At 33.1% G+C, this 24,487-nt stretch overlaps 2 protein-coding genes across 5 annotated transcripts in view; one reads left to right on the top strand and one right to left on the bottom strand.

Annotated features, from left to right (window-relative positions):
- LOC142231916 (uncharacterized) overlaps window positions 1–24,487 on the bottom strand; it is a 334,412-nt gene that overhangs the window by 202,826 nt on the left and 107,099 nt on the right. For both annotated transcript variants that reach the window (XM_075302581.1, XM_075302582.1), the window contains one exon: window positions 4,889–4,910. The gene's annotated coding sequence lies outside the window, so the exon portion shown is untranslated. The remainder of the gene's footprint in view (window positions 1–4,888; window positions 4,911–24,487) is intronic.
- The window catches only part of fw (CUB and Sushi multiple domains furrowed), a 145,014-nt gene that overhangs the window by 99,033 nt on the left and 21,494 nt on the right, over window positions 1–24,487 (top strand). For all 3 annotated transcript variants that reach the window (XM_075302579.1, XM_075302576.1, XM_075302575.1), the window contains exons 3-5: window positions 9,821–10,558; window positions 16,573–16,725; window positions 23,112–23,261. In XM_075302579.1, coding sequence (XP_075158694.1) covers window positions 9,821–10,558; window positions 16,573–16,725; window positions 23,112–23,261 — 1,041 coding nt within the window. The remainder of the gene's footprint in view (window positions 1–9,820; window positions 10,559–16,572; window positions 16,726–23,111; window positions 23,262–24,487) is intronic.

Raw genomic sequence — 24,487 nt, 5'->3', positions numbered from 1 at the left:
TACCCAAACATATATTGTTTAGACCAATATGCTTTCAAACATATTATATATTGGAAGAGATCAAACATATAAATGTTTGGGCAATAGCCAAAAATGTATATGCTTGAAGCAAAATATGTTTGGGAGTATATGTTACAGAAGCGATTTTTTGTGAGCGTGTAACAACCATGCAAAAATTGGTCCATATCGGTCTATAGTTATATATAGCCGATCTCCAATCACACAAAAATTTTTCCATATCGGTTCATAATCAAGGTTGCCACTCGAGCCAAAAATATTCTACCAAAATTTTATTTCTATAGAAAATTTTGTTAAAATTTTATTTCTATAGAAAATTTTGTCAAAATTTTATTACTATAGAAAATTTTGTTAAAATGTTATTCGGTTCATAATCATGGTTGCCACTCGATCCAAAAATAATCTACCAAAATTTTATTTCTATAGAAAATTTTATCAAAATTTTATTTCTATAGAAAATTTTGTCAAAATTTTATTTCTATAGAAATTTCCGTTAAAATTTTATTTCTATAGAAAATTTTGTTAAAATTTTATTTCTGTAGAAAATTTTGTCAAAATTTTATTTCTATAGAAAATTTTGTCAAACTTTTATTTATATAGAAAATTTTGTGAAAATTTTATTTCTATAGAAAATTTTGTTAAAATTTTATTTCTATATAAAATGTTGTCAAAATTTTATGTCTATAGAAAATTTTGTCAAACTGAATTATAGAATATAGAAAATTTTGTTAAAATTTTATTTCTGTAGAAAATTTTGTCAAAATTTTATTTCTATAGAAAATTTTGTCAAACTTTTATTTATATAGAAAATTTTGTGAAAATATTATTTCTATAGAAAATTTTGTTAAAATTTTATTTCTAAATAAAATGTTGTCAAAATTTTATGTCTATAGAAAATTTTGTCAAACTGAATTATATACGTATTTGATCGATCTTTTTTGATTTAATATATACCACGTATGGACTTACATACAATTTAGAAGACGGTGTTAGGAGGTTTTAAGATACCTTGCCATCGGCAAGCGTTACCGAAAATTAAGTAATTCGATTGTGGATGGCAGTGTTTAGAAGAAGTTTCTACGCAATCCATGGTGGAGGGTACATAAGCTTCGGCCTGACCGAACTTACGGCCGTATATACTTGTGTTCAATAAAAATGCTAATTGCATTCTATTAAATTCAATTAAAATTTTCGTTGGTTCAACAATTTTTTGAATCAATTAATTTCGTGATTGAAGACAAAAACTATTTTTATCTGTGTAGCTAAAAACGCAATAAAATGTTTTTTTTTTTTTTTTTGATCTGGAAGTGGTGCCAAATTGGCTCAGGAGCAATGCAATTTTCTTCTTCTTAGGTATCCGTTGCTCAGTATTATTGGATTTCAAGTAAGGAAAAACGTAAAAAATAAGTCAACTTTCCAGGTTCTGAGTGCATCAACTGTCGATTCATTTTGATCTCCCACTTCATTACGTACGGGAATATAAAGAAGTCAAAGGGTGGCAAGTTTATATACGGCAGATGACCCATCAAATCGATGTTTTGAGTGCTGAAAAATGCAGCTGTTTGAGCCGATGGGTGAGAGCTCGCATTGTCGCGGTTGGTTTTCCTGAAATAAACTGGATGTGTACCATTCAGAAATAAACTGGATGTGTACCATTCAGACTTATCTGTTCTGCGTTGTTCTAGATATATGATTGCAATATATCCAGTTTTTTCGAAAAAATAGATCATTTGCTTGGAAGTTTTTCTTACGCGAGCAATTTTTGTTGGATTTGGCTCATCTTGAAACACCCATACAGTCGATTGCTGTTTACTTTCGGGATCATACACATAAATCCACGATTCATCGCCTGTGATTATGTTATAGACGTGTTTCGAAGTACCGTAATCGTATTTTTTGAGCATTTCTTTTTTAGAGCGATTCACAAATTGTGTGGGATCCAATGCGAACAAATCTTTTCGACGGTCAAATATTCATGCAATATTGGATATATACTGGTCCCACTAATGTCCAAGGCTGTCTTAATCCTACGATATGTCGCATGACAATCGTACAATATCAGTTGGCGAACAGCATCAATGAAATTCGTCTTGGGGTGAACTACAACCTCGGTTGAATTCACCATTCCATCAATGAGCACTGGTCTTTGACGGAGCTCCATTGCCAAAAAAAATGGTTAATCGACGTCGAAAGTTGTAAAAGATAATCGCACATTCATGTTCAGGATTTCATTTCATTTTTCGGTTGAGATGAATCCCTTAAGTTCCTATAAATAACACAAATAGCAAAACGTTCGTAGTACCTATAACCTCAAAAATGTAAAGCTTTACAATAAAAATAATATAAAAGGCAACCCTCGTATCTACTACTCACTAAAGTGAGCAAAGAATATTAAGACTTTGTTCATTTATTCTTGCAAATCTACACGTACGAAAAAGACTGTTTTTCATATGTTTGGGTGTAAAAATTTTGTGTTTGGAACTCAAAGCTTTTAACACAATATTTTTAAGTGCAAGCATATAATGTTGATAAACTAGCATAACATGTTTGGAACATATATGTTAATATGTTAGAACATATTATGTTTGGGACATAAAATGTTTTTAAATATAATATGCTTAGATGCAAACATATATTAATTTAGAAATAGTCTATAAACATATTTGTGTTTAGAAAGAAAGACCTAGAGAGTATGCTGCAAGTAAAATAATGGAAGTAACCAATTGCCGCCTTAAAAAAATATCCACACAAAGAAAATTTCATTAAAATTTTTTACTACCAGTGTATGCCCTAAGGTGAAACATAATATGTTTGAATAATACAAACAATCTTTTGTTTGGACCAATCCTGAAAATATATATGTTTGAAGCAAAATGTGTTTGGGGTATATGTGTTACAGAAGCGATTTTTCTTAGGGTGTATTTCTTGGCAAAACCACATCTCTTGTTTTCAACAAATCTACTGGATGAGGATGAAAATAATGGACTAATTCTATAATTGTTTTATTCGCATTTTAAAATAACCTTGAAAACCCATTAAAAACATATAAAAAAACAAAAGGTAAAAATTTATTTTTTACTTAGCTTAGAAGAAGAAGACTATTATACAGAAAAGTTGAATTTAAAGGGTATTATTTTGTAATAGTTTTAATAAATGGTGATTTGTCTGTATAATTTTTTTTAAGAATGTATAAAGTGCAAGAATTGGGTCGATGTGACTGAATTGCCGGCTGTGGTTTTTATATTACGACCAAAATAATTTTGTGTTTTATATCATGAATGTTAAGACTGTCCTTATTTATTTGTTCCATGGTGTTTCAAAAACACATCTGCATTCATTGGCTGTAGTATAAATTTGATGCCCTTGTAAATTTTGTTAATTTTCAAACATATATCTTGAGGCTCGTATTTCATAGTCTCATTGCATTGTTTTTCTTTAAATCTGCAATAATGTGTTCACGAAATGATGATATATGATTTACGTGGAATCTGTGTTGTGGGGGTATTTTAGGATAAATATTTGGGGCAACAGCAAAACTATTTGTATATTACGCTTTAGTAGAAAAACAAAAGACTTAAGACATGAACTTATTTTACTAGTAGCAAGAATGTGAAAAATACATTTGCAGGAGGGAGCAATAAAGGATTGATGAATTTGCAATGACTGAAATCTTGAGATGGCTTTGTGTGAAAACATTTGATTGTTAATTTTAAATTTGGGAGTAACTTCAAAATGAAATATAATTTTTTTATTATTTAATTAAAATCAGTTACAATTTTCTCCCACGAAATATATAAGAATTTCTACAAAAAAAAAAAGAAAAAACAACAACTGCTATATTCAAACAGTAATTTTGGTTAAAAATTCAATTAGCCCATACACTGTCCATCAATATTTCCTAAAATGGCTTGGAAATTCTATAATATTGTCTTTTATTCCAAAAAAATATAAGATATTAAACAGTCACCATCATTTGTTGGTGCCATATTAAGGCGATTTCCTAATTCTGCTCAATATACATCCATGTAAGGAGGTTATGGTACGACAGATTGTTAACTTATTGGCAAAAATTACGTGGGCTCAATTTTCCACATAGCCTTAAATTGCAATTTCAAAGCCGCCAACACTTGTTTCGTTCGCTATAACACCGTTAAAAGGATAATGAATAATTTATGAATTTATATTAAAGCGAACGAAAGGCATATTTTGTAAAGGCGGAAAGTGTGTTAAATGACGAAATTGGATTATTTCAGGTGCATTACCAATTAATTTTCGAAGGTGTGTTACATTTATTGTGAAGGTGGAGGAATTGGTGTTGTTTTTAATTGAATTTGGAGCAATGTTTAAATGAATGAATTTTCACAAAATATTTTGAGTGGTATGTCGTTTTCATTAAACTAAATAAAACCATGAGAAATGTTAAATAAAATCATTTCAATCACGCTGAATTCCATGTGAAAATAATGAAAGAGAATATTTTTTTGCTCAGTTTTTAAATTTCTTTGAATGTCTATGTAATTGCATTTCCAGTACATCAAGTACCTACTGGATGAAATCATAAATCAAAAAAAATGATATTCCAATTCCCAGAGGCATTTGGAATTTCATTAAATTCTATTTCCATATCTATACAAAAATTCTCTTCTTATTAATGTAATAAAAATTGTATGCGAATACACTTCTAGATGACTTCAACATTTCTCATAATTACAAAAAATAACTACGATCTCCTTCATTATGGAAAAATATACAACAATAGTTAGCAATTATAATCTTGCGAAATTTTCCAACAATAGGAATGGAGAAGAGAAAACGGGTTAAATAAAATACTTAAAGAGCCATGGGAAAAGAACATTTAATTTATACTTACATTGAGTGAAGGAAAATTGAATCTGAAAAAGAAGAATAGTAGTTGAAATCATGTATTTAATGCCATTGTTTAAATACTATAAACAAAATACCTTTGAAAATAATACACTAATAATGAGAAAGTTTAGTACATATTACCGAAAACATCGTTTGTGGAATGTTTTTGTTATTAGAAAAATTGGTGCCATTATACTTGATACCAACTCGCGAAAAAAAACTGTACCTGACACCATTAAATAGGCTTCAAATTACATGTCAACTGAATTTTATAGGCAAACACATTACCTGTGTTAACTTAAAGCACCACAATCATGGTAAATGAAGCTTCACATAAAAGAATCTTTCGGCAAAAAATATAAGTTATAAGCTATTTTGCGAAAAAAAATTATCAACCAAAATTGGTGAGCAATTTTGAAGTTCATCTTAGTATGTCGATCATCAAATACATCCAACAGATCCAACAAAACAGTCTTTCCGAGTTTCAAATAAGAGAACTGAGATTAATGAATGTCTAAAAGACTAAATACAAATTTATTTTAACGTAATATGTTATGTTCTAAGATAATAAAGCACATAGAACCACATTTTTATACCCTCCACCATAGGATGGGGGGTATATTAATTTTGTCATTCCGTTTGTAACACATAGAAATATTGCTCTAAAACCCCATACTGTATATATACTCTGGTGAAATTCTCAGTCGATCAAAGCATGTCCGTCCGTCCGTCCGTCCGTCTGTTGAAATCACGCAAACTTCCGAACGAAACAAGCTATCGACTTGAAACTTGGCACAAGTAGTTGTTATTGATGTAGGTCAGATGGTATAGCAAATGGGCCATATCGGTCCACTTTTACGTATAGCCCCCATATAAACGGACCCTCAGATTTGGCTTGCGGAGCCTCTAAGAGAAGCCTATTTCATCCGATCCGGCTGAAATTTGGTACATGGTGTTGGTATATGATCTATAACAACCATGCAAAAATTGGTCCATAATTATATATACCCCCCATATAAACCGATCCCCAGATTTGGCTTGCGGAGCCTCAAAGAGAAGCGAATTTCATCCGATCTGGCTGAAATTTGGTACATGGTTTTGGTATATGGTCTCTAACAACCATGCAAAAATTGGTCCACATCGGTCCATAATTATATATAGCCCCCATATAAACCGATCCCTAGATTTGGCTTTCAGTGCCTCAATGAGAAGCAAATTTCATCCGATCATGCTGAAATTTGGTACATGGTTTTGATATATGCTCTTTAACAACCGTGCAAAAATTGGTTCACATTGGTCCATAATTATATATAGCCCCCATATAAACCGATCCCCAGATTTGACCCCCCGAGCCTCTTGCAGGAGCTAAATTCATCCGATCCGGTTGAAATTTAAAACTTGGTGTTAGTATGTGGTCTCTAGCAAACACGATATGGACACGAATTGATCCATATCGGTCCATAATTATATATAGCCCCCATATAAACCGTTCTACAGATTTGATCTCCGGAGTCTCTTGGAGAAGCAAAATATAATATATATAATATAAATATAAATATATATATATATATATATATATATATATATATATATATATATATATATATATATATATATATATATATATATATATATATATATATATATATATATATATATATATATATATATATATATATATATATATATATATATATATATATATATATATATATATATATATATATATATATATATATATATATATATATATAATATATATATATATATATATATATATATATATATATATACAAAAATTGGTCCATATCGATTCATCAATCATGGTTGCCGCTCGAGCCAAAAATAATCTATCAAAATTTTATTCCTATAGAAAATTTTCTCAAATTTTATTTCTATAGTCAATTTTGCCAAAATCTTATTTCTATAGAAAATTTTGTCAAAATTTTAATTCTATAGGGAATGTTGTCAACAGTTTAATTCTATTGAAAATTATGTCAAAGTTTTATTTCTTTACAAAATTTTGTCAAAATTTTATTTCTATAGAAAATTTTGTCAAAATTTTATTTCTATAGAAAATTTTGTTAAAATTTTATTTCTATAGAAAATTTTGTTAAAATTTTATTTCTATAGAAAATTTTGTCCAAATTTTACTTCCATAGAAAATGTTGTCAAAATTTTATTTTGTCAAAATTTTGTTTCTATAGAAACTATTATCAAAATTTTATTTCTATACAAAATTTTGTCAAACTTAATTATGTACGTATTTAATCGGCCTTTTTTAGTTTAATATATATCCCGTATGGACTACCTTGCAATTTAGAAGACGGTAGTAGGAAGTTTTGCCATCGGCAAGTGTTACCGCAACTCAAGTAATTAGATTGTGGATGACAGTCTTCAGTAGAAGTTTCTACGAAATCCATGGTGGAGGGTACATAAGCTTCGGCCTGGCCGAACTTACGGCCTTATATACTTGTTGCATTATTATTACAGCACTGGGAGTTGTTTTCTATCCAATATTTAATAATTTTTGCATTTCGATTGTAACACCATAATTATAATGGGGTACCTTCATTAGCACTTATAAGCAGACAAATTTGTGTTTGCAAGAAAGACAACATCTCAACCTTTCTAACGCAGTATAGAACTCTACCAATCCGTTCCAATATAGTAAGTTATACTCCAGACAACATGGGACATATATTAAATTAAGCAAAGTAAAATATGCTTTTTGTCACACAAATTTCTAAACAACCAAACAATATTTACAATCGCTGTTAATTTTTGCTAAAAGTACATACCTTGACTTAAATTTTACATTTCAAATTAAGTTTATAACTTTAAAAACTTTTTTTTATCAGCAAAATCTCTAAAGCACCTTGCAAAACTAGGAATTCAAGAAAAAAAATCAATAACAAAGAGTTGCCACTTCGTCGGCCTAAAACGGCCAAACGGGTTGCCGTATTTTTTTACCATTTTGTGGATTTGTTTTTGGTAATTTGTTGTCAACTTTTTCGCAGCACCAAATGTTTAATTTTCACAAGTTCAAAAATTGATTTTATGCGTGAGATTTCGGTCTTTTGGCCCATTGTGCATTGTGATAAAAGAAGGTCTGTTTAAAATATGGTTTATATTAGTTCAGGTTTGGGAGCCACCGTGGTGCAATGGTTACCTTGCCCGCCTTGCATACACAAGGTCGTGGGTTCGATTCCTACTACGACCGAACACCAAAAAGTTTTTCAGCGGTGGATTATCCCACCTCAGTAATGCTGGTGACATTTCTGAGGATTTCAAAGCTTCTCTAAGTGGTTTCACTGGAATGTGGAACGCCGTTCGGACTCGGCCATAAAAAGGAGGTCCCTTGTCATTGAGCTTAACATGGAATCGGGCAGCACTCAGTGATAAGAGAGAAGTTCACCACTGTGGTATCACAATGGACTGAATAGTCTAAGTGAGTCTGATACATCGGGCTGCCACATAACCTAACCTAGTCCAGGTTTGTATACCCTCCACCATAGGATGAGGGATTTATAAACTCTTCCATGTTTGTAACACATTGACAAATATGGTAAATTTTTGGTATAGACCCATATAAACCGACCCCAAATTTCGGCTTGCGGAGCCTCCTATCCAGCCCGTAGACAGTCTAGGAATCCACAAACTTGCAAGCTTACAGGAAAGAACTTCAGCTTTTACACAATGAAATTATTTGGACACCTTTAGCAATTCATAAGTTGCAGAATTATTTCCACAACAAAGCGTTTTGGAACCGTTGTGCGAAGTTTTAAACCGTACTATGGGCATATATATATATCATTTAGTGGGGAACTTAACTGCTGAAAATTGTTCAGTTAAAATTAACCAGAGAGTAAATTTTTTAAATTTTACTTTCTGTTAACTGGCAGTTAAATCCTAACTTGAAAATAGTCGTTAAACATATCTTTGCCTTAGAATCAATACCAAAATCATAAGAGTAAAGGCAAACTTTTTGGGACCAGACAAGCTTTTTCTCAGTGTTGCTACTGTAAACGTGTCCCAACATCATTTGTCAGTTTGGTAAACTAAAATATATATTTTAAGATATCAGGAAACATAACTCTTCCTCTTTATGAGATATTTGTGAAAAAATCTTCTCTGACCCACTTTCTACACCAGTCACCAACGGTTTGCAACGGCATCTAGAATACAAACTTCATAAAGCTCCCACACAAAAAAATCATCATTCTTTTTTAGCAGAACCAAATGGAAAATATTAACATTTTTAAATGTGTAAATAACGGATAACCCCATAGTCTCCAATAGAAAAATTGTCATATCACGACTTACAACATTCATACAAAGGGATTCTGTTAATATTTCATGGTGACAGTTATGCTATTCCTATGTGTGTTATTTGTGCAAATTATGCCAACATCGCAAAGCAAATAGTGACGCCTTCCAAGCGATTGATTGTAGTTTTTCGCTATGATGCCAAGATTCAATTGTGAATTAATTTTTATATACGATGCCACATGTGAGCGAGATGTCTTTTTTTTGCGAGTGATCTACAAATATGGAAGTTGGATCAAATTCACACATACATTCAACCAAGAGTATCGTAAAGAAGAATCATGATGCTGCTTACCTTATAAATTTTCTTGTCTTTTTAAGATGCTGAACTGTAGAGTTCACTAACCCCAAAAAGTTATAGAGATGACAAACAGACAGTAGTTTTGTGAGCGTGATCTGGAGTAAGTGTGCCATCCATGGTTAGGTATTAATGCCAATTGGTTGGTGTTGACATTTCAGTAATCGCTTTTAATTAGCACTTTGTGAAGTGGACATTTGCAATTTATTTACTGTTTGGGATTTTTTAACAGTTACCTTCAATTGTATTTGCTATAAAACAACTTTAATTGACAGCTTACTTCTTTTTCTGTTTCTGTCTTCTTTACAGTTTGTGGGCCGCCTGCTGTACCATTGAATGCTAAAGTCCAGACCGTATCGGATGGTACATCAATATTGGAGGCCAAATACGAATGTGATCCCGGTTATGAATTATTTGGTTCATCAACCTTAAAATGTGATTCACGAACTGGTTGGGAAAAAGAATTGCCATTTTGTGGTACAAATGTTGCCTATCGTAAACCAGTGAATCAAAGTTCTTACACAAGAGCAGGACCGGCCCATTATGCAAATGATGGCCAGCCCGGTAATAAGAATCCCGATGGACAACAATGTTCCGAGACACAGAAGGAACCTTCACCCTGGTGGCGTGTTGATTTGCTTACACCACAGGCTGTACGTGTCGTAAGAATTACAACCCGGGGATGTTGTGGTCATCAACCTCTACAAGATTTGGAAATTCGTGTAGGCAACAGTAGTGCTGATTTACAAAGGAATCCTTTATGTGCCTGGTATCCTGGAACATTGGATGAAGGTATAACTAAGACTTTCACATGTGCTCGACCATTGGTGGGTCAATATGTTGCCATACAATTGGTTGGTGTCGAAGGCAGTTTGAGTTTGTGCGAAGTTGAGGTCTTCACCAATGATGAATTCTCTGTCGATAGATGTTTGAGTTCCAAACTGGGTGTTGACACTGTTTTGACAACATTCTCAAAAACTTGCTACGAATTCCATGTTACCAAAGGCGAAAGTTTCGATAAGGCCCAACAGATGTGTAAAGTGACAGGTATGTTGTTGATAAAAGTATGTATTTTTTTCATAATTGTTATTAAAGGGTGATACGGTCAAAATTTGGTCAATATAAACTTGACGTATTTCTTTCAATTTTGCATTTAAAAAACCTGAACACCCCTCATTTTGAAGGTGTGTGTGTAAAATGTTGCTCTTATTTTGATTTTGGAATTCACTCTTCAGTTGTCAAAATGCCGTCCAAGCAAGAAGAGCAGCGTATCAAAATTTTGCTCGCGCATCGCGAAAATCCGAGCTACTCGCACGCAAAGCTGGCAAAATCGCTAAAAGTTGCCAAATCAACCGTTACAAATGTAATTAAAGTGTTTGGGGAACGTTTGTCGACAGCCAGGAAGTCTGGATCGGGGGGAAATCGAAAACCGGAAGCCGCTGAGACGACAAAGAGAGTTGCCGGTAGTTTCAAGCGAAACCCTAACCTCTCTCTCCGAGATGCCGCAAATAAGCTGGGTGTATCGTCTACAACCGTGCATCGAGCCAAAAAACGAGCCGGACTATCGACTTACAAGAAGGTAGTGACTCCAAATCGCGATGATAAACAAAATACGACGGCCAAAGCGCGATCCCGGAGGCTGTACATGACGATGCTGACGAAGTTTGACTGCGTGGTAATGGACGAGGAAACCTACGTCAAAGCCGACTACAAGCAGCTTCCGGGACAGGAGTTTTATACGGCAAAAGGAAGGGGAAAGGTAGCAGATATTTTCAAGCACATAAAACTGTCAAAGTTCGCAAAGAAATATCTGGTTTGGCAAGCCATCTGTACCTGTGGCTTGAAAAGCAGCATTTTCATAGCTTCCGGGACTGTCAACCAAGAAATTTACGTGAAAGAGTGTTTGAATAAACGTCTGCTGCTTTTCCTGAAGAAACACGATTGTTCCGTACTGTTTTGGCCGGATTTGGCATCTTGTCATTACGGTAAAAAGGCCATGGAGTGGTACGCCGCCAACAACGTGCAGGTGGTTCCCAAGGACAAGAGCCCTCCCAACACGCCAGAGCTCCGCCTAATTGAGAAATACTGGGCTATTGTCAAGCGGAACCTAAAGAAGACCAAAAAACTGCTAAGGACGAGCAGCAGTTCAAGGCAAACTGGCTTTCTGCGGCGAAGAAGGTGGACAAGGTGGCTGTACAAAATCTGATGGCAGGTGTCAAGCGTGAGGCCCGGCAATTCGGATTTGGAAAAGCGAAAGCCTAACTGAATATTTTTCCTGAATTTTATACTAATTGAACTTGAAAATGGTACAGCAGAAATTTAATTTGATTTTTTAAATAAACGATTTCACCGATTTACACGCGTTTTCCCAAATTTTGACCGTATCATCCCTTAACGCACGCAAAAAGAAAGATGTTTGTACCACGGAATTAAAACTATTCTCAAATATCCGACCCATAAATGAATTCAACCAGAGAAAGAACATGACCACATGATCATGATTCAAGAAAAAAAATTTCGACACACACATTTTCCGAGTAAAACATGAGAGATCTAATTTGATACGACTATATATGAGTAGATCTGAAATATGGTACGTTAGGTTAGGTTAGGTTAGGTGGCAGTCCGATGTATCTGGCTCACTTAGACTATTCAGTCCATTGTGATACCACATTAGTGCACTTCTCTCTTATCACTGAGTGCTGCCCGATTCCATGTAAAGCTCAATGACAAGGGACCTCCTTTTTTATAGCCCGAACGGCGTTCCACATAGCAGTGAAACCACTTAGAGAAGCTTAAAAACCCTTAGAAATGTCACCAGCTTTACTGAGGAGGGATAATCCATCGCTGAAAAATTGTTTGGTGTTCGGTCAAAGCAGGAATCGAACCCACGACCCTGTGTATGCAAGGCGGGCATGCTAACCATTGTACCAGATATCTTATTACTGTGGAATTAGATCAGATCTCAATCTTGGTCCAAATTTAATGTCTTACATACAATTATATCTATCCTATATATAGTCAGATCTGTCGTTAGATCTCGTCATATATGGAATTAAATATTATTATATCTAATTCTGTCTCATCATATCTAGGTAAATCTGCGATCTAAAGGGGCCAATTTTAAGATCTAATCAGATCCCCCAATTTTTGCACGGGTTTGCTTTTGCAACATGTTTGGGATGATTATATTCCTTCTCTGCGTGTTAGAGGTGGATTTAATAACAAACATTTTGATTTAATCACGAGAACGGGGTTTCGCATTATACTCCCAATAGATCTAGTTCTGAATATTTGTCCGTCCGTGTGTTTTGTTATTCACATAACAGAGATCGGGATATTCTCGAATCCTTAATGAAATTGTGAATGAATCAAATAGGAACAAGTATATACGGCCGTAAGTTCGGCCAGGCCGAAGCTTATGTACCCTCCACCACGGATTGCGTAGAAACTTCTACTGAAGACTGTCATCCACAATCGAATTACTTGGGTTGCGGTAACACTTGCCGATGGCAAGGTATCTTAAAACTTTCTAACACCGTCTTCTAAATTACAAGGTAGTCCATACGTAGTATATATTAAACTAAAAAAGGCCGATTATATACGTATATAGTTAAGTTTAAAGTTTCTATAGAAATAAAATTTTTACAAAATTTTCTATAGAAATAAAATTTTTACAAAATTTTCTATAGAAATAAAATTTTGACAAAATTTTCTATAGAAATAACATTTTGACAATGTTTTCCATAAAAATAAAATTTTGGTAGATTATTTTTGGCTCGAGTGGCAACCATGAATATGAACCGATATGGACCAATTTTTGTGTGATTGGGGATCGGCTATATATAACTATAGACCGATGGACCAATTTGGGCATGGATATTAGCGGCGTTATACTAACACCACGTTGCAAATTTCAACCGGATCGGATGCATTTTGCTCCTCCAAGAGGCTCCGGAGATCAAATCTGTGGAACGGTTTATATGGGGGCTATATATAATTATGGACCGATATGGACCAATTCTTGCGTGTTTGTTAAAGACCACATTCTAACACCATGTTCCAAATTTCAACCGGACCGGATTTTGCTTCTGCAAGAGGCTCCGGAGGACAAATCTTGGAATCGATTTATATGGGGGCTATATATAATTATGGAACGATATGGACCAATTTTTGCATGGTCATTAGAGAACATATACCAACACCATGTACGAAATTTCAGCCAGATCGGATGAAATTTTCGTTTCTTAGAGGCTCCGCAAGCCAAATCTGGTTTATATGGGAGCTACACGCAAAGAAAAAAAAACGTTTGGAAAACGTGTACCGAAAACGTTTTCTTTTGTTAGAGTTTTTTGAATTGCTTCGAAAATTTTAAACTTTTATCACCAAAAAAATTCGTTTGTTACAAAGTTTTTATTTTTCAATAAAAAAAAGTTATTTTTGAAACAACAACATTATGTTTATATCAAACACTGTTCTTTTCTGACTTTTGGTCTTTAATAAAACACATTTTACAGTTCAAAATTTAATATAGTACAATGTAATGTTGAACATTTTTTCGGAATCTTCCGAACATATGTGGAATGTATGTAAAAAAAAAACTTTGGTCGAAGCAGGGATCGAACCCACGACCCTTGGCATGAGAGTCAGACGTAGCAACCACTGCTCCACGGTGCCAAACTAAATGTTTGTTTCTGTTAAATAAACTTTGTTTATTCGGTTCGTGGGCGCCGCAAGCTATGCTATATAAATATAACTTATATGGATAATTATCTATTGATGACCATAACAGGTACATAGCTCAGTGGTTAGTGTGTTGGCTTACAAAGTGCATGGTCCGCGGTTCGATTCTCCGTCCAGGCGAAAGGTAAAAAAAAAATTAAAAAATTTATAAATTCGTATAATTTCTTCTACATTGTTGGTATTACAGGAAAAGGTGTTAAGAACTAAAAAACTCGTTGATGTGAGAAAGATGTGAGGGAAAATGCAATTAGCAAAAAAAATTTTTTTTTAGTTAGTCTTTATGAAATTGTTGTTACATCCTGGACAAGAATAAATGTGTATCACAAAAAGTATATACTTTTCTTCCAAATACACTTCCTTACAGCGAAAAGCAAATAGGAAACGAACTTTGTTTGTCTAAAATTTCGTTTGGGAGGAAAGAATTATTTTTTTGCGTGTATATATAATTATGGACCGATGTGGACCAATTTTTGCATGGTCATTAGAGAACATAAACCAATACCATGTACCAAATTTCAGCCGGATCGGATGAAATTTGCTTCTCTTAAAGGCTCCGCAAGCCAAATTTCAGATTCAGACTGACTTGCACATATACAGAATAGCCTCTAGAGATGGCTCATATATAAATCTTTCCTTCGAAATAAAATTTCAATCCAATAAAGTTGCTTTTTTGGTATTGCTATTTAATGACAGTTAAATCTTTGTTTATGGTACACGTTTCCACAATGGAACTTTATTATGCCTGTGACTTTTATAACAAAAGAAAACTCCGTTGGTCTAAAGTTTCGTTTCTCACAAGAGAAATTATGTTTTTACGCGTCTATAACCCCCATTTACGTGTCTATAACCCCCATCAATCTGATACAAATTTTTACCTGCCTGATCATGACTAGATGTACCTTCAAAAGCTCAATCTCTGGTCTTTTTAGAATTCTTAAACATTCTAAACACTGATTTATATGTGACCGGATGGAAAATCGATACACGCAAAGAAAAAAAAAACGTTTGGAAAACGTGTGCCGAAAACGTTTTTCTTTTGTTAGAATTTTTTGAATTGCTTCGAAAATTTGAAACTTTTATCACCAAAAAAATTCGTTTGTTACAAAGTTTTTATTTTTCAATAAAAAACAGTTATTTTTGAAACAACAACATTATGTTTATATCAAACACTGTTCTTTTCTGACTTTAGGTCTTTAACAGGACACATTTTATTGTTCAAAATTTAATATAGTACAATGTAATGTTGAACATTTTTTCGGAATCTTCCGAACATATGTGGAATGTATGTTAAAATAAAAAAAAAAAAAAAAAAACTTTGGTCAAAGCAGGGATCGAACCCACGACCCTTGGCATGAGAGTCCGACGTAGCAACCACTGCTCCACGGTGCCAAACTAAATGTTTGTTTCTTGTAAATAAACTTTGTTTATTCGGTTCGTGGGCGCCGCAAGCTATGCTATATAAATATATCTTATATGGGTAATTATCTATTGATGACCATAACAGGTACATAGCTCAGTGGTTAGTGTGTTGGCTAACTAAGTGCATGGTCCGCGGTTCGATTCTCCGTCCAGGCGAAAGGTAAAAAAATTTAAAAAAATTATAATTTCGTATAATTTCTTCTACATTGTTGGTATTACATGAAAAGGTGTTAAGAACTAAAAAAAACTCGTGGATGTGAGAAAGATGTGAGGGAAAATGCAATTAGCAAGAAAAAAAAAATTTTGTTAGTCTTTATGAAATTGTTGTTACATCCTGGAAAAGAATAAATGTTTATCACAAAAAGTATATACTTTTCTTCCAAATACACTTTCTTACAGCGAAAAGCAAATGAGAAACGAACTTTGTTTGTCTAAAATTTCGTTTGGGAGGAAAGAATTATTTTTTTGCGTGTATGGAAATCAATCAATCTTAGAGTTCTAGAAAACGTACCCAAAGCATTTGTAAGATAGCGCATATAGTAGAATTTTGTAACCGATCCATTGTTCATAAGTTTCGGCCCGACAGAAATTGTTTTTATTTATTCTTTTTAAAGTTTTTTATTCTTCCCGGCAAAGCTATTAAATAATTGAATTGAAATTCTTTAACGATTTTCAAATAAAAATGCAAATTTTTGTGCTACAAAAAGCCTATACAATAGCCCTAATTTATTTAATGCAAAATCACGAATTTTCATACATTTTCCAATCTATAGATTTTTACGCATTCAAAAACTTTTTATGCTTTGTCATATACCACAGAGCCTATATATACAACACCAACGTGAATTTAATAATTTACAATCAATTTTTTTCTTTTTGTATTTTGCATCAATTTATAGGTGGTGATTTAGTGCACGATTTTCGTGGAGCTGCCAACGATTACATACTCTCAGAATTGGAAAGACGTAAAGGTGAATTAAAGACACAATTGGTATGGATTGGTGCGCAAAAGGAACCTGGCATTACTTCACGCACTTGGAAATGGGTAAATGGTAAGTAAAATATTTTTGTTTCGTAAACTACATGACAATGAGTTCTCAATTGTAAATAAAAAACTTACTACAAAAGCAAAAACATAAAAAAATATTTGGAAAACTAAAAAAAAAATATAATGAAATATATTAAAGAACCTTACAACAACTAAGAGTTATGATGCCTTTATGATTTTCTAATTATAAATACACTATAGAAATGAACCCTTTGTTCATAGTTGTTCGATTTTATAATAAATATGTACAGAGTTGTTATTGTATATATGTTTGAAGAGGAATGAATTATAACAGCCAAATGACAAATGATTGAAGAAGATGTGATTATATTGACGGTATTACTGCACTGAAAAAAAATCATACTCGGTTCCAAAGATTTTGTCTTTACTTTAAAAAATTTGGTATTGATTCCGAGCCAAAGAAGCGGAGAATACAAGTAAGACACAATTCTCTTTTAAATTTAGGTTTTGTGTACTTGCTTCTAGGAAGCAAATTTTAATTTTTCGCTTTCTCAGTTTTTCTTCATCATGCTATCAAAGTCCTTTAAAAACGAGTTAACGGCAACTTTATTTTCCAAATTAGGACTCGACTTCCAGTAGAAATTATGCTATGTTTGAAGTAAAAAACTTCTTTAAAATAAAGTTTTGAAAAACATGTCCTATATTTGAACGATTTTTTGCTTTGTAGTCAAGATGCAAAAAGACAACAAATTTAAAGACAATTTCATTAAATTTAAAGAATTTTTCTGAATTATTAAAGTCAAGTTGACCTTAGCCTATAAATTTTTTCTTTCATGTTAAGATACCCATTTTTAAGTCAAATCACTTAATTATAAGGACAATACGACTTCATTGAAAAGTTTGTCGACTTTTGGACAAGGAAAACAACTTTATTTTGGAGAAATGCGTCTTCTATGCTAAGCAAAATTTGTATTCGTATTTTAAAGACATGAAATCTTTGACCTCACGACAATATTTTTTTCAGTGTGAAACAATGGAAATTTAGTATTACTAAGAGTTTGAAATTTTCTGATGTAAATGTACTCATTTCAAGGCATGGGAAATGTGTCCTTTCTTGCACCATAGGAAGAATGAACTACCTCTCACGAAAATTGAACAAAATTTTACTCCACATTTTGAGATTTCCTCAAAGCGTTGTTAAAACCAGGAAAATTTAATGCCATGTTGTACTTTTTAACAGTTCATGTTGTACTTTTTGCAGTCCATGAAATAGAAAAAAAAATGAACTAAAAGAAGAAAATCATTGGCGCCAAATCATCACAATTTTAACCATACAGTAGTTCATTCTTACTATTATTGGGAATCGTACGAAAATCTTCGTTTGCTTTAGTTCATATTTAACTTATGTATACGGTCATTGAACTTTATACCCACGTTTAGTTCATAAAATTTTTGAGACATACTTAAAAAAAAGTAAGATTTCATTAAGCTGTAGAAATTTTCGAAAAAATAATAAAATTTAACTACTAGCAAATAATTTTTTTTTCAATAAAAATAAGTTAAATTTAGCGTTAGTTTAACTACGGAAATTTTTTTCTGTGTAGTAACCATAAATCGATAATCACAAAAGGACTAAATGTTAGACAAGTTTTCATTTGATGTTAAAAAATATTCTTTAAGAACAAATAAATAATATAAGTAGCAATTGTTGCACCGTCTTATTTGCTCTTAACGAAAATACAACGAGGAATTTGTTTGTCTACAATTTTGTTCCGGAGGAAAGTATTTTTTCTTTGAGTGTACTCTCATCCACAAATGAATTATTTTGATTTTTGTAGCACTTTCTGATGGTAAGGTATCTGAATAAAATTGTAAGTTAACCCAAATTGAGTCTATTTTAGATAAACAACAATTAAGGGAAGTCTAAAGTCGGGTCCGGCTATATTATACCCTGCACGAATTTGTAGATTCACATTTTCGTTACCATATCATATCCGTCAAATGTGTTGGGTGCATACACTTAAATCTGACTCGATCTGGGCAAAATTTGTTAGGCTTCTACTAACATAAATCTATAGAATTAAAATTTAAGAGGGCTAATGCCCAGGGGTGAAATACAATATTAGTAAAAAAATTTGGGAAAAATTTAAATCTGAAGCAATTTTTAGACAACTTCTCAAAAGTGTATTTATGATTTATCGGTCAATATATATGTAGTAGAAGTGTAGGAAAATTTAAGTCATTCGTACAAGTTTTCTAAGTCTGAATCGATTTCAACCAAATTCGACACACTTTACGACACTATCAATTGCATTCTTGTGCAAAATTTAAAGATAATCTGGTTGAAACTCTGGCTTCAGGGACCATATTAGCAGATGTCGGGCGATGGGAGATGTGAGCTATATCTAAAACTGAACCGATTTCTTCCAAAACCACTAGGGTTCTATTCTGACCCAAAGCACATACTTGTGCCAAATTTGAAGTCGATTGAACTAAAATTACGACCTAGACTTTGATTACAAAAATGTGTTCACAGACGGGCGGACATGGCTAGATGGACTCAGTGGCCGGACTTGAGAAGGGTATAATGACAGATTAATCGGTTTGTATAGAAGATCTGCAGTGACGCACATAAGTATTGGCACACCAAACAATTTTGTTTACAAACCACATGTTAAAAGTGATATGAAGCTATTTTAAATTAAAAAATATTTTTATTTGGATTGTAACTGTATTAAGCATCTAGATCATTTTTTATTTTAGAAATATTTTTCTTCTTTAAATATTAAAATGATAAAAAATTAAAAACAGACACATTTTTTTGAGACACAAAAGCATTGTCACAAATAGTTCCTAATTAGTTTTGTTGGAACATTTAGTACTTTTTGGACATTCGGTTTTGTTTGATAACATCATCAAGCAGTCTAATCAAAGAATGGACAACTTTTTCCTTTTATTATACCCTCCATCATAAGATGGGGGGTATATTAACTTTGTCATTCCGTTTGTAACACATCGAAATATTGCTCTAAGATCCCATAAAGTATATATATGTTATTCTGGGTCGTGGTGAAATTCTGAGTCGATCTAAGCATGTCCGTCCGTCCGTCCGTCTGATGAAATCACGCTTACTTCCGAACAAAACAAGCTATCGACTTGAAACTTGGCACAAGTAGTTGTTATTGATGTAGGTCGGATGGTATTGCAAATTGGCCATATCGGACAACTTTTACGTGTAGCCCCCATATAAACCGACGCTCTGATTTGGCTTGCGGAGCCTCTTGGAGGAGCAAAATTCATCCGATCCGATTGAAATTTGGTACATAGTGTTAGTATATGGGCTCTCACAACCATGCAAAAATTGGTCCAAATCGGTCCATAATTATATATAGTCCCCATATAAACCGATCCGCAGATGTAGCTTGCGGAGCCTCTAAGAGAACCAAATTTCATCTGATCCGGCTGAAATTTGGTACATGGTGTTAGTATATGGTCTCTAATAACCATGCAAGAATTGGTTTGCATCGGTACATAATTATATGTAGCCCCCATATAAACCGATCCCCAGATTTAACCTCCGGAGCCCCTTGGAAAAGCAAAATTCACCCGATCCGGTTGAAATTTGGTACATTGCGCTAGTATATGGTACGTGGTGTTAGTATGTGGTCTTTAACAACCATGCCAAAATTGGTCCATATCGGTCTATAGTTATATATAGCCGATCCCCAAAAATAATCTACCAAAATTTTATTTCTATAGAAAATTTTTTCATAATTTTATTACTTTAGAAAATTTTGTCAACATTTTATGACTATAGAAAATTTTGTCAAAATTTTATGACTATAGAAAATTTTGTCAAAATTTTATTACTATACAAAATTTTGTCAAAATTTTATTTCTATGGAAAATTTTGTAAAAATTTTATTTCTATAAAAAATTTTGTCAAAATTTTATTTCTATAGAAAATTTTGTCAAACTGAATTATTTACGAATTTAATCGGCCTTTTTTTGTTTAATATATGGACTATATATTATGGACTAACTTACAATTGAGAAGACGGTGTTAAGAAGTTTTAAGAACCTACCCAGCGGCAAGTGTTACCGCAACCCAAGTAATTCCATTGTGGATGACAGTCTTTAGTAAAAGTTTCTATGCAATCCATGGTGGAGGGTATATAAGATTCGGCCTGGCCGAACTTACGGCCGTATATACTTGTTTGTACCTATTTTTCCCATTCTAAATACTATCAACACTTTACCAAATTTCATCAAAATCGGAACAACAAATACATGGTCAGGTGGACGGACATCAAAGGCTAAACGGACTCAGGAGGTGGTTCTGAGTCGATCCGTACAGTAGGTAACGGATATAAGCACATTTCATATAAGAAAATTATGCATATAAGAAAGTAATTAAAAACACCACCGGTAATGTAAGAATTCGTGGCCGTATCTTAACTGGTGCCGTACGTAAAACCAAAATGCAACGTACTATTGTTATCCGTCGTGATTACTTACACTTTGTTGGCAAATACAGCCGTTTTGAAAAACGTCACTGAAACATGAGCGTACATTGTTCCCCCTGCTTTAGAGATGTTAAAATCGGCGATATTGTTACCATTGGTGAATGCCGTCCCTTGTCCAAGACTGTTCGTTTCAACGTATTGAAGGTCAGCAAGGGTCAAAGTTCCAAGAAAAACTTCAAGAAGTTCTAATTTTTTTTTCTAATGGAGATTGATGGTTTTTACCGAAGTAGTTTGATGTTCAAACTAAACTTTGATTAAATAAAAAGAAAATTAAACCATACCTCTGTTTCTTGTGAACAATAATTGCCTATAAGAAACAAAAAACGCATATAAGAATCAAAAATTGTGTTTTTACTGAGTTTTTTATATCCGTTATCCACTGTATATTTGTATGGAGCTTAAAATCAGTATTTCTGGTAGGCACATTTGTTCGCAGATATCTTGACCACTATGTGGTTTAGGGTGCTGTGCCAATACTTATGTGTTACACTCTATATATATAATTATGAATATAAACCCATTTTTGCATGATCTTTAGAGAGAATTTATTTATTTATCACAATAAATTTCAACATCAATAAGCCAGATCTTGAGAGCCACTGTGGTGTAATGATTAGAATGCCCGCCTTAACTACAAATCCCAGTTTCGAAAAAACACCAAAAAGTTTTTACGCATTGGGAAATTAACACAAATTTAAATAGTTTTTAGAGGTCATGTACTGACATCACTTTCCAAATTGGATGAAATGCGCTCTTACAAGAGTCTCCAGAATTAGTTAAATTAACTAAGAAGGGGACAAATTAGGTTATGTTAGGTTAGGTTAGGTTAGGTGGCAGCCCGATTTATCAGGCTCACTTAGACTATTCAGCCCATTGTAATACCACATTGATAATCTCTTGCTGCCCGATTCCATGTTAAGCTCAATGACAAGGGACCTCCGTTTTATAGCGGAGTCCGAACGGCGTTCCACATTGCAGTGAAACCACTTAGATAAGTTTTGAAACCCTCAGAAATGTCACCAGCATTACTGAGGTGGGATAATCCACGGCTGAAAAAATTTTTGGTGTTCGTTCGAAGCAGGAATCGAACCCACGACCTTGTGTATGCATGGCGGCCATGCTAACCATTGCACCACGGTGGCTCCCAAAAATGAAGCATTAAGATTTACAAAATTCGAATTTCCCCCCAAGAGTTCAGAATTTCTTAAAATGTTTGCATTTTATCACAAATGCGCTCAACTTGAATTTCGTATGGCTCAAAAGATATTCTTGCAATATTGAATTTGATTTTTTCCTCCAAACTACAAAACTTTCTTTATCAAGTAAAACAAAATAATTATGTCTAAAAAATGTTATTAATTTGTTGCGATTTTTCGCCCATTTTTATAACGTCCATTATGTAAGATGTCACGAAAGCTTCAATAAATGTCATCATTGAATTCTTAATTTCCCAAGGTAAAACCTTCAAATCGTCAAAAACATTTACTCGCGGTTTTAATAATTACCTGAAATTAACCAAAATTATGGACATTATTGAAGCATGTACATAGACCCAGCAACACCTAATATGCTACACCCAATGTCTTGTCTAAGGTTCTTCCATTGTTGTCTTGGGACACTTGAAAAGCGAAAGTTTCTTTTTTGGCTACAATAAATTCTTCGCTATTCTTTTCTTTATTATTTTTCTCTATTTGTGGTTTTAAAATACTTATTGACCGTTATGCAGTTTGAATATTTTTTATGTTATTACTGTTCAATGATTAATTGAGTATTTAAGTTAACCTTGGCTATATTGTTTATTAATTCATTTGTATCGATTATTTTTGTTTTTTTTGTTAATTTTGTTTTTATGTTTCCCTTCAATTTATTTACAAAACTATTTTTGTTTGCCTTTGTTTTGCAGGTGAAATAGTACAGAAACCAGCTTGGGGCAAAGATCAACCCAACAACTATAATGGTGAACAGAATTGCGTGGTATTGGACGGTGGCCGTAATTGGTTGTGGAATGATGTAGGCTGCAATCTGGATTATTTGCACTTCATATGCCAGCATGGTAAGAAGATTGTTTTTAATAAAAAAAATGTATTTGTTGTTGGGGATTAAGCCAATGAATCGAAATACATCCTGTATGGGAGCTACTCTCATTGACAGAATAATAAGTCAATGAAGAAATTCAAATTGAAAGCGAGCTATAGAGAATTTAGAAATACGGAACTAAACAAAGTTGGCTGGTTTTCTTCAAAAAAATCATAAGATTCATCCACCAAGATTGCTAGGTAATTTTATATTATTACTCATGATTTTTTACAAATCACATTAATTTAAGCGAATATTAAATATGAATATTATTCAATGTTAACGACCCAAAAGCAAGAAAACTAAACAAGAAAAATTTATACGGTAAAATTTAGTATAAGCTGCAACGCCTCTTGAACAGTTTCAACTAAGGTTTCTTTTTATTTTACCCATTTTTGTTGCATTAACGTGTGTTTTACTTATTTAATGAAGCCCACCTAAGGCGGGATTGGGCATTAGAGGGTTAAGGTAAGGACATTATATTAGATATATTAGAACGATTTCTACAATACCTAAAAATGTGTCAGATTTAAGGAGTTTCCCTCTATGCAAGGTAACCATTTTAACGTCGATTTACCTAAAGCTAAGGAATTCAATGAAAAAGTTGCTTTAGATCATAGCTTGTATCCAGTTGAAGGAATTGTGCCACTAAGGTGGGATGCATCCCCAGTGATCTGGTGGTTGATTACAGATGCGACTAAAAAGGCACTGCAATTGCCTGATCATAGTCGAACAAAAACTACCCGTGGTCTGCCGTGGGCGGACTGTTTTCTCCTATTCCGTGAGCGGTGGTCGAAGTACTAGAACATGTTTAACCAATATTTTGTAACGCTGTTTCCAATATTAAATATAGAATTGGGTAACACTCAGTGATAAGGGAGAAGTTCACCACCTTGGTATCGCAATGGACTGAAATATCGGGGTGCCACTTGCTAACCAGGGATGATAAATGATGTTGACGAAAAACTACTACAATTGTTTTAAAAATGTACTTTTCGAAGCCAAAAGGTGCTAAAGTTGCATAATATCAAATTTAAAGACTATTGTAATTTTTTTTTAGATTTTCTAAAAATAATCTTATTTTGCCAAATTTTATTTCTATAGAAAATTTAGTCAAAATTTTATTTCTGCAGAAAATTTGTAAAAATTTTATTTCTGCGAAAATTTTGTAAAAATTTTATTTCTTTAGAAAATTTTGTCAAA

This window comes from Haematobia irritans, chromosome 3 (genome assembly GCF_050003625.1).
Source record: "Haematobia irritans isolate KBUSLIRL chromosome 3, ASM5000362v1, whole genome shotgun sequence".
NCBI lineage: Eukaryota > Metazoa > Arthropoda > Insecta > Diptera > Muscidae > Haematobia > Haematobia irritans.
This window is presented reverse-complemented; position numbering and strand designations above follow the sequence as displayed.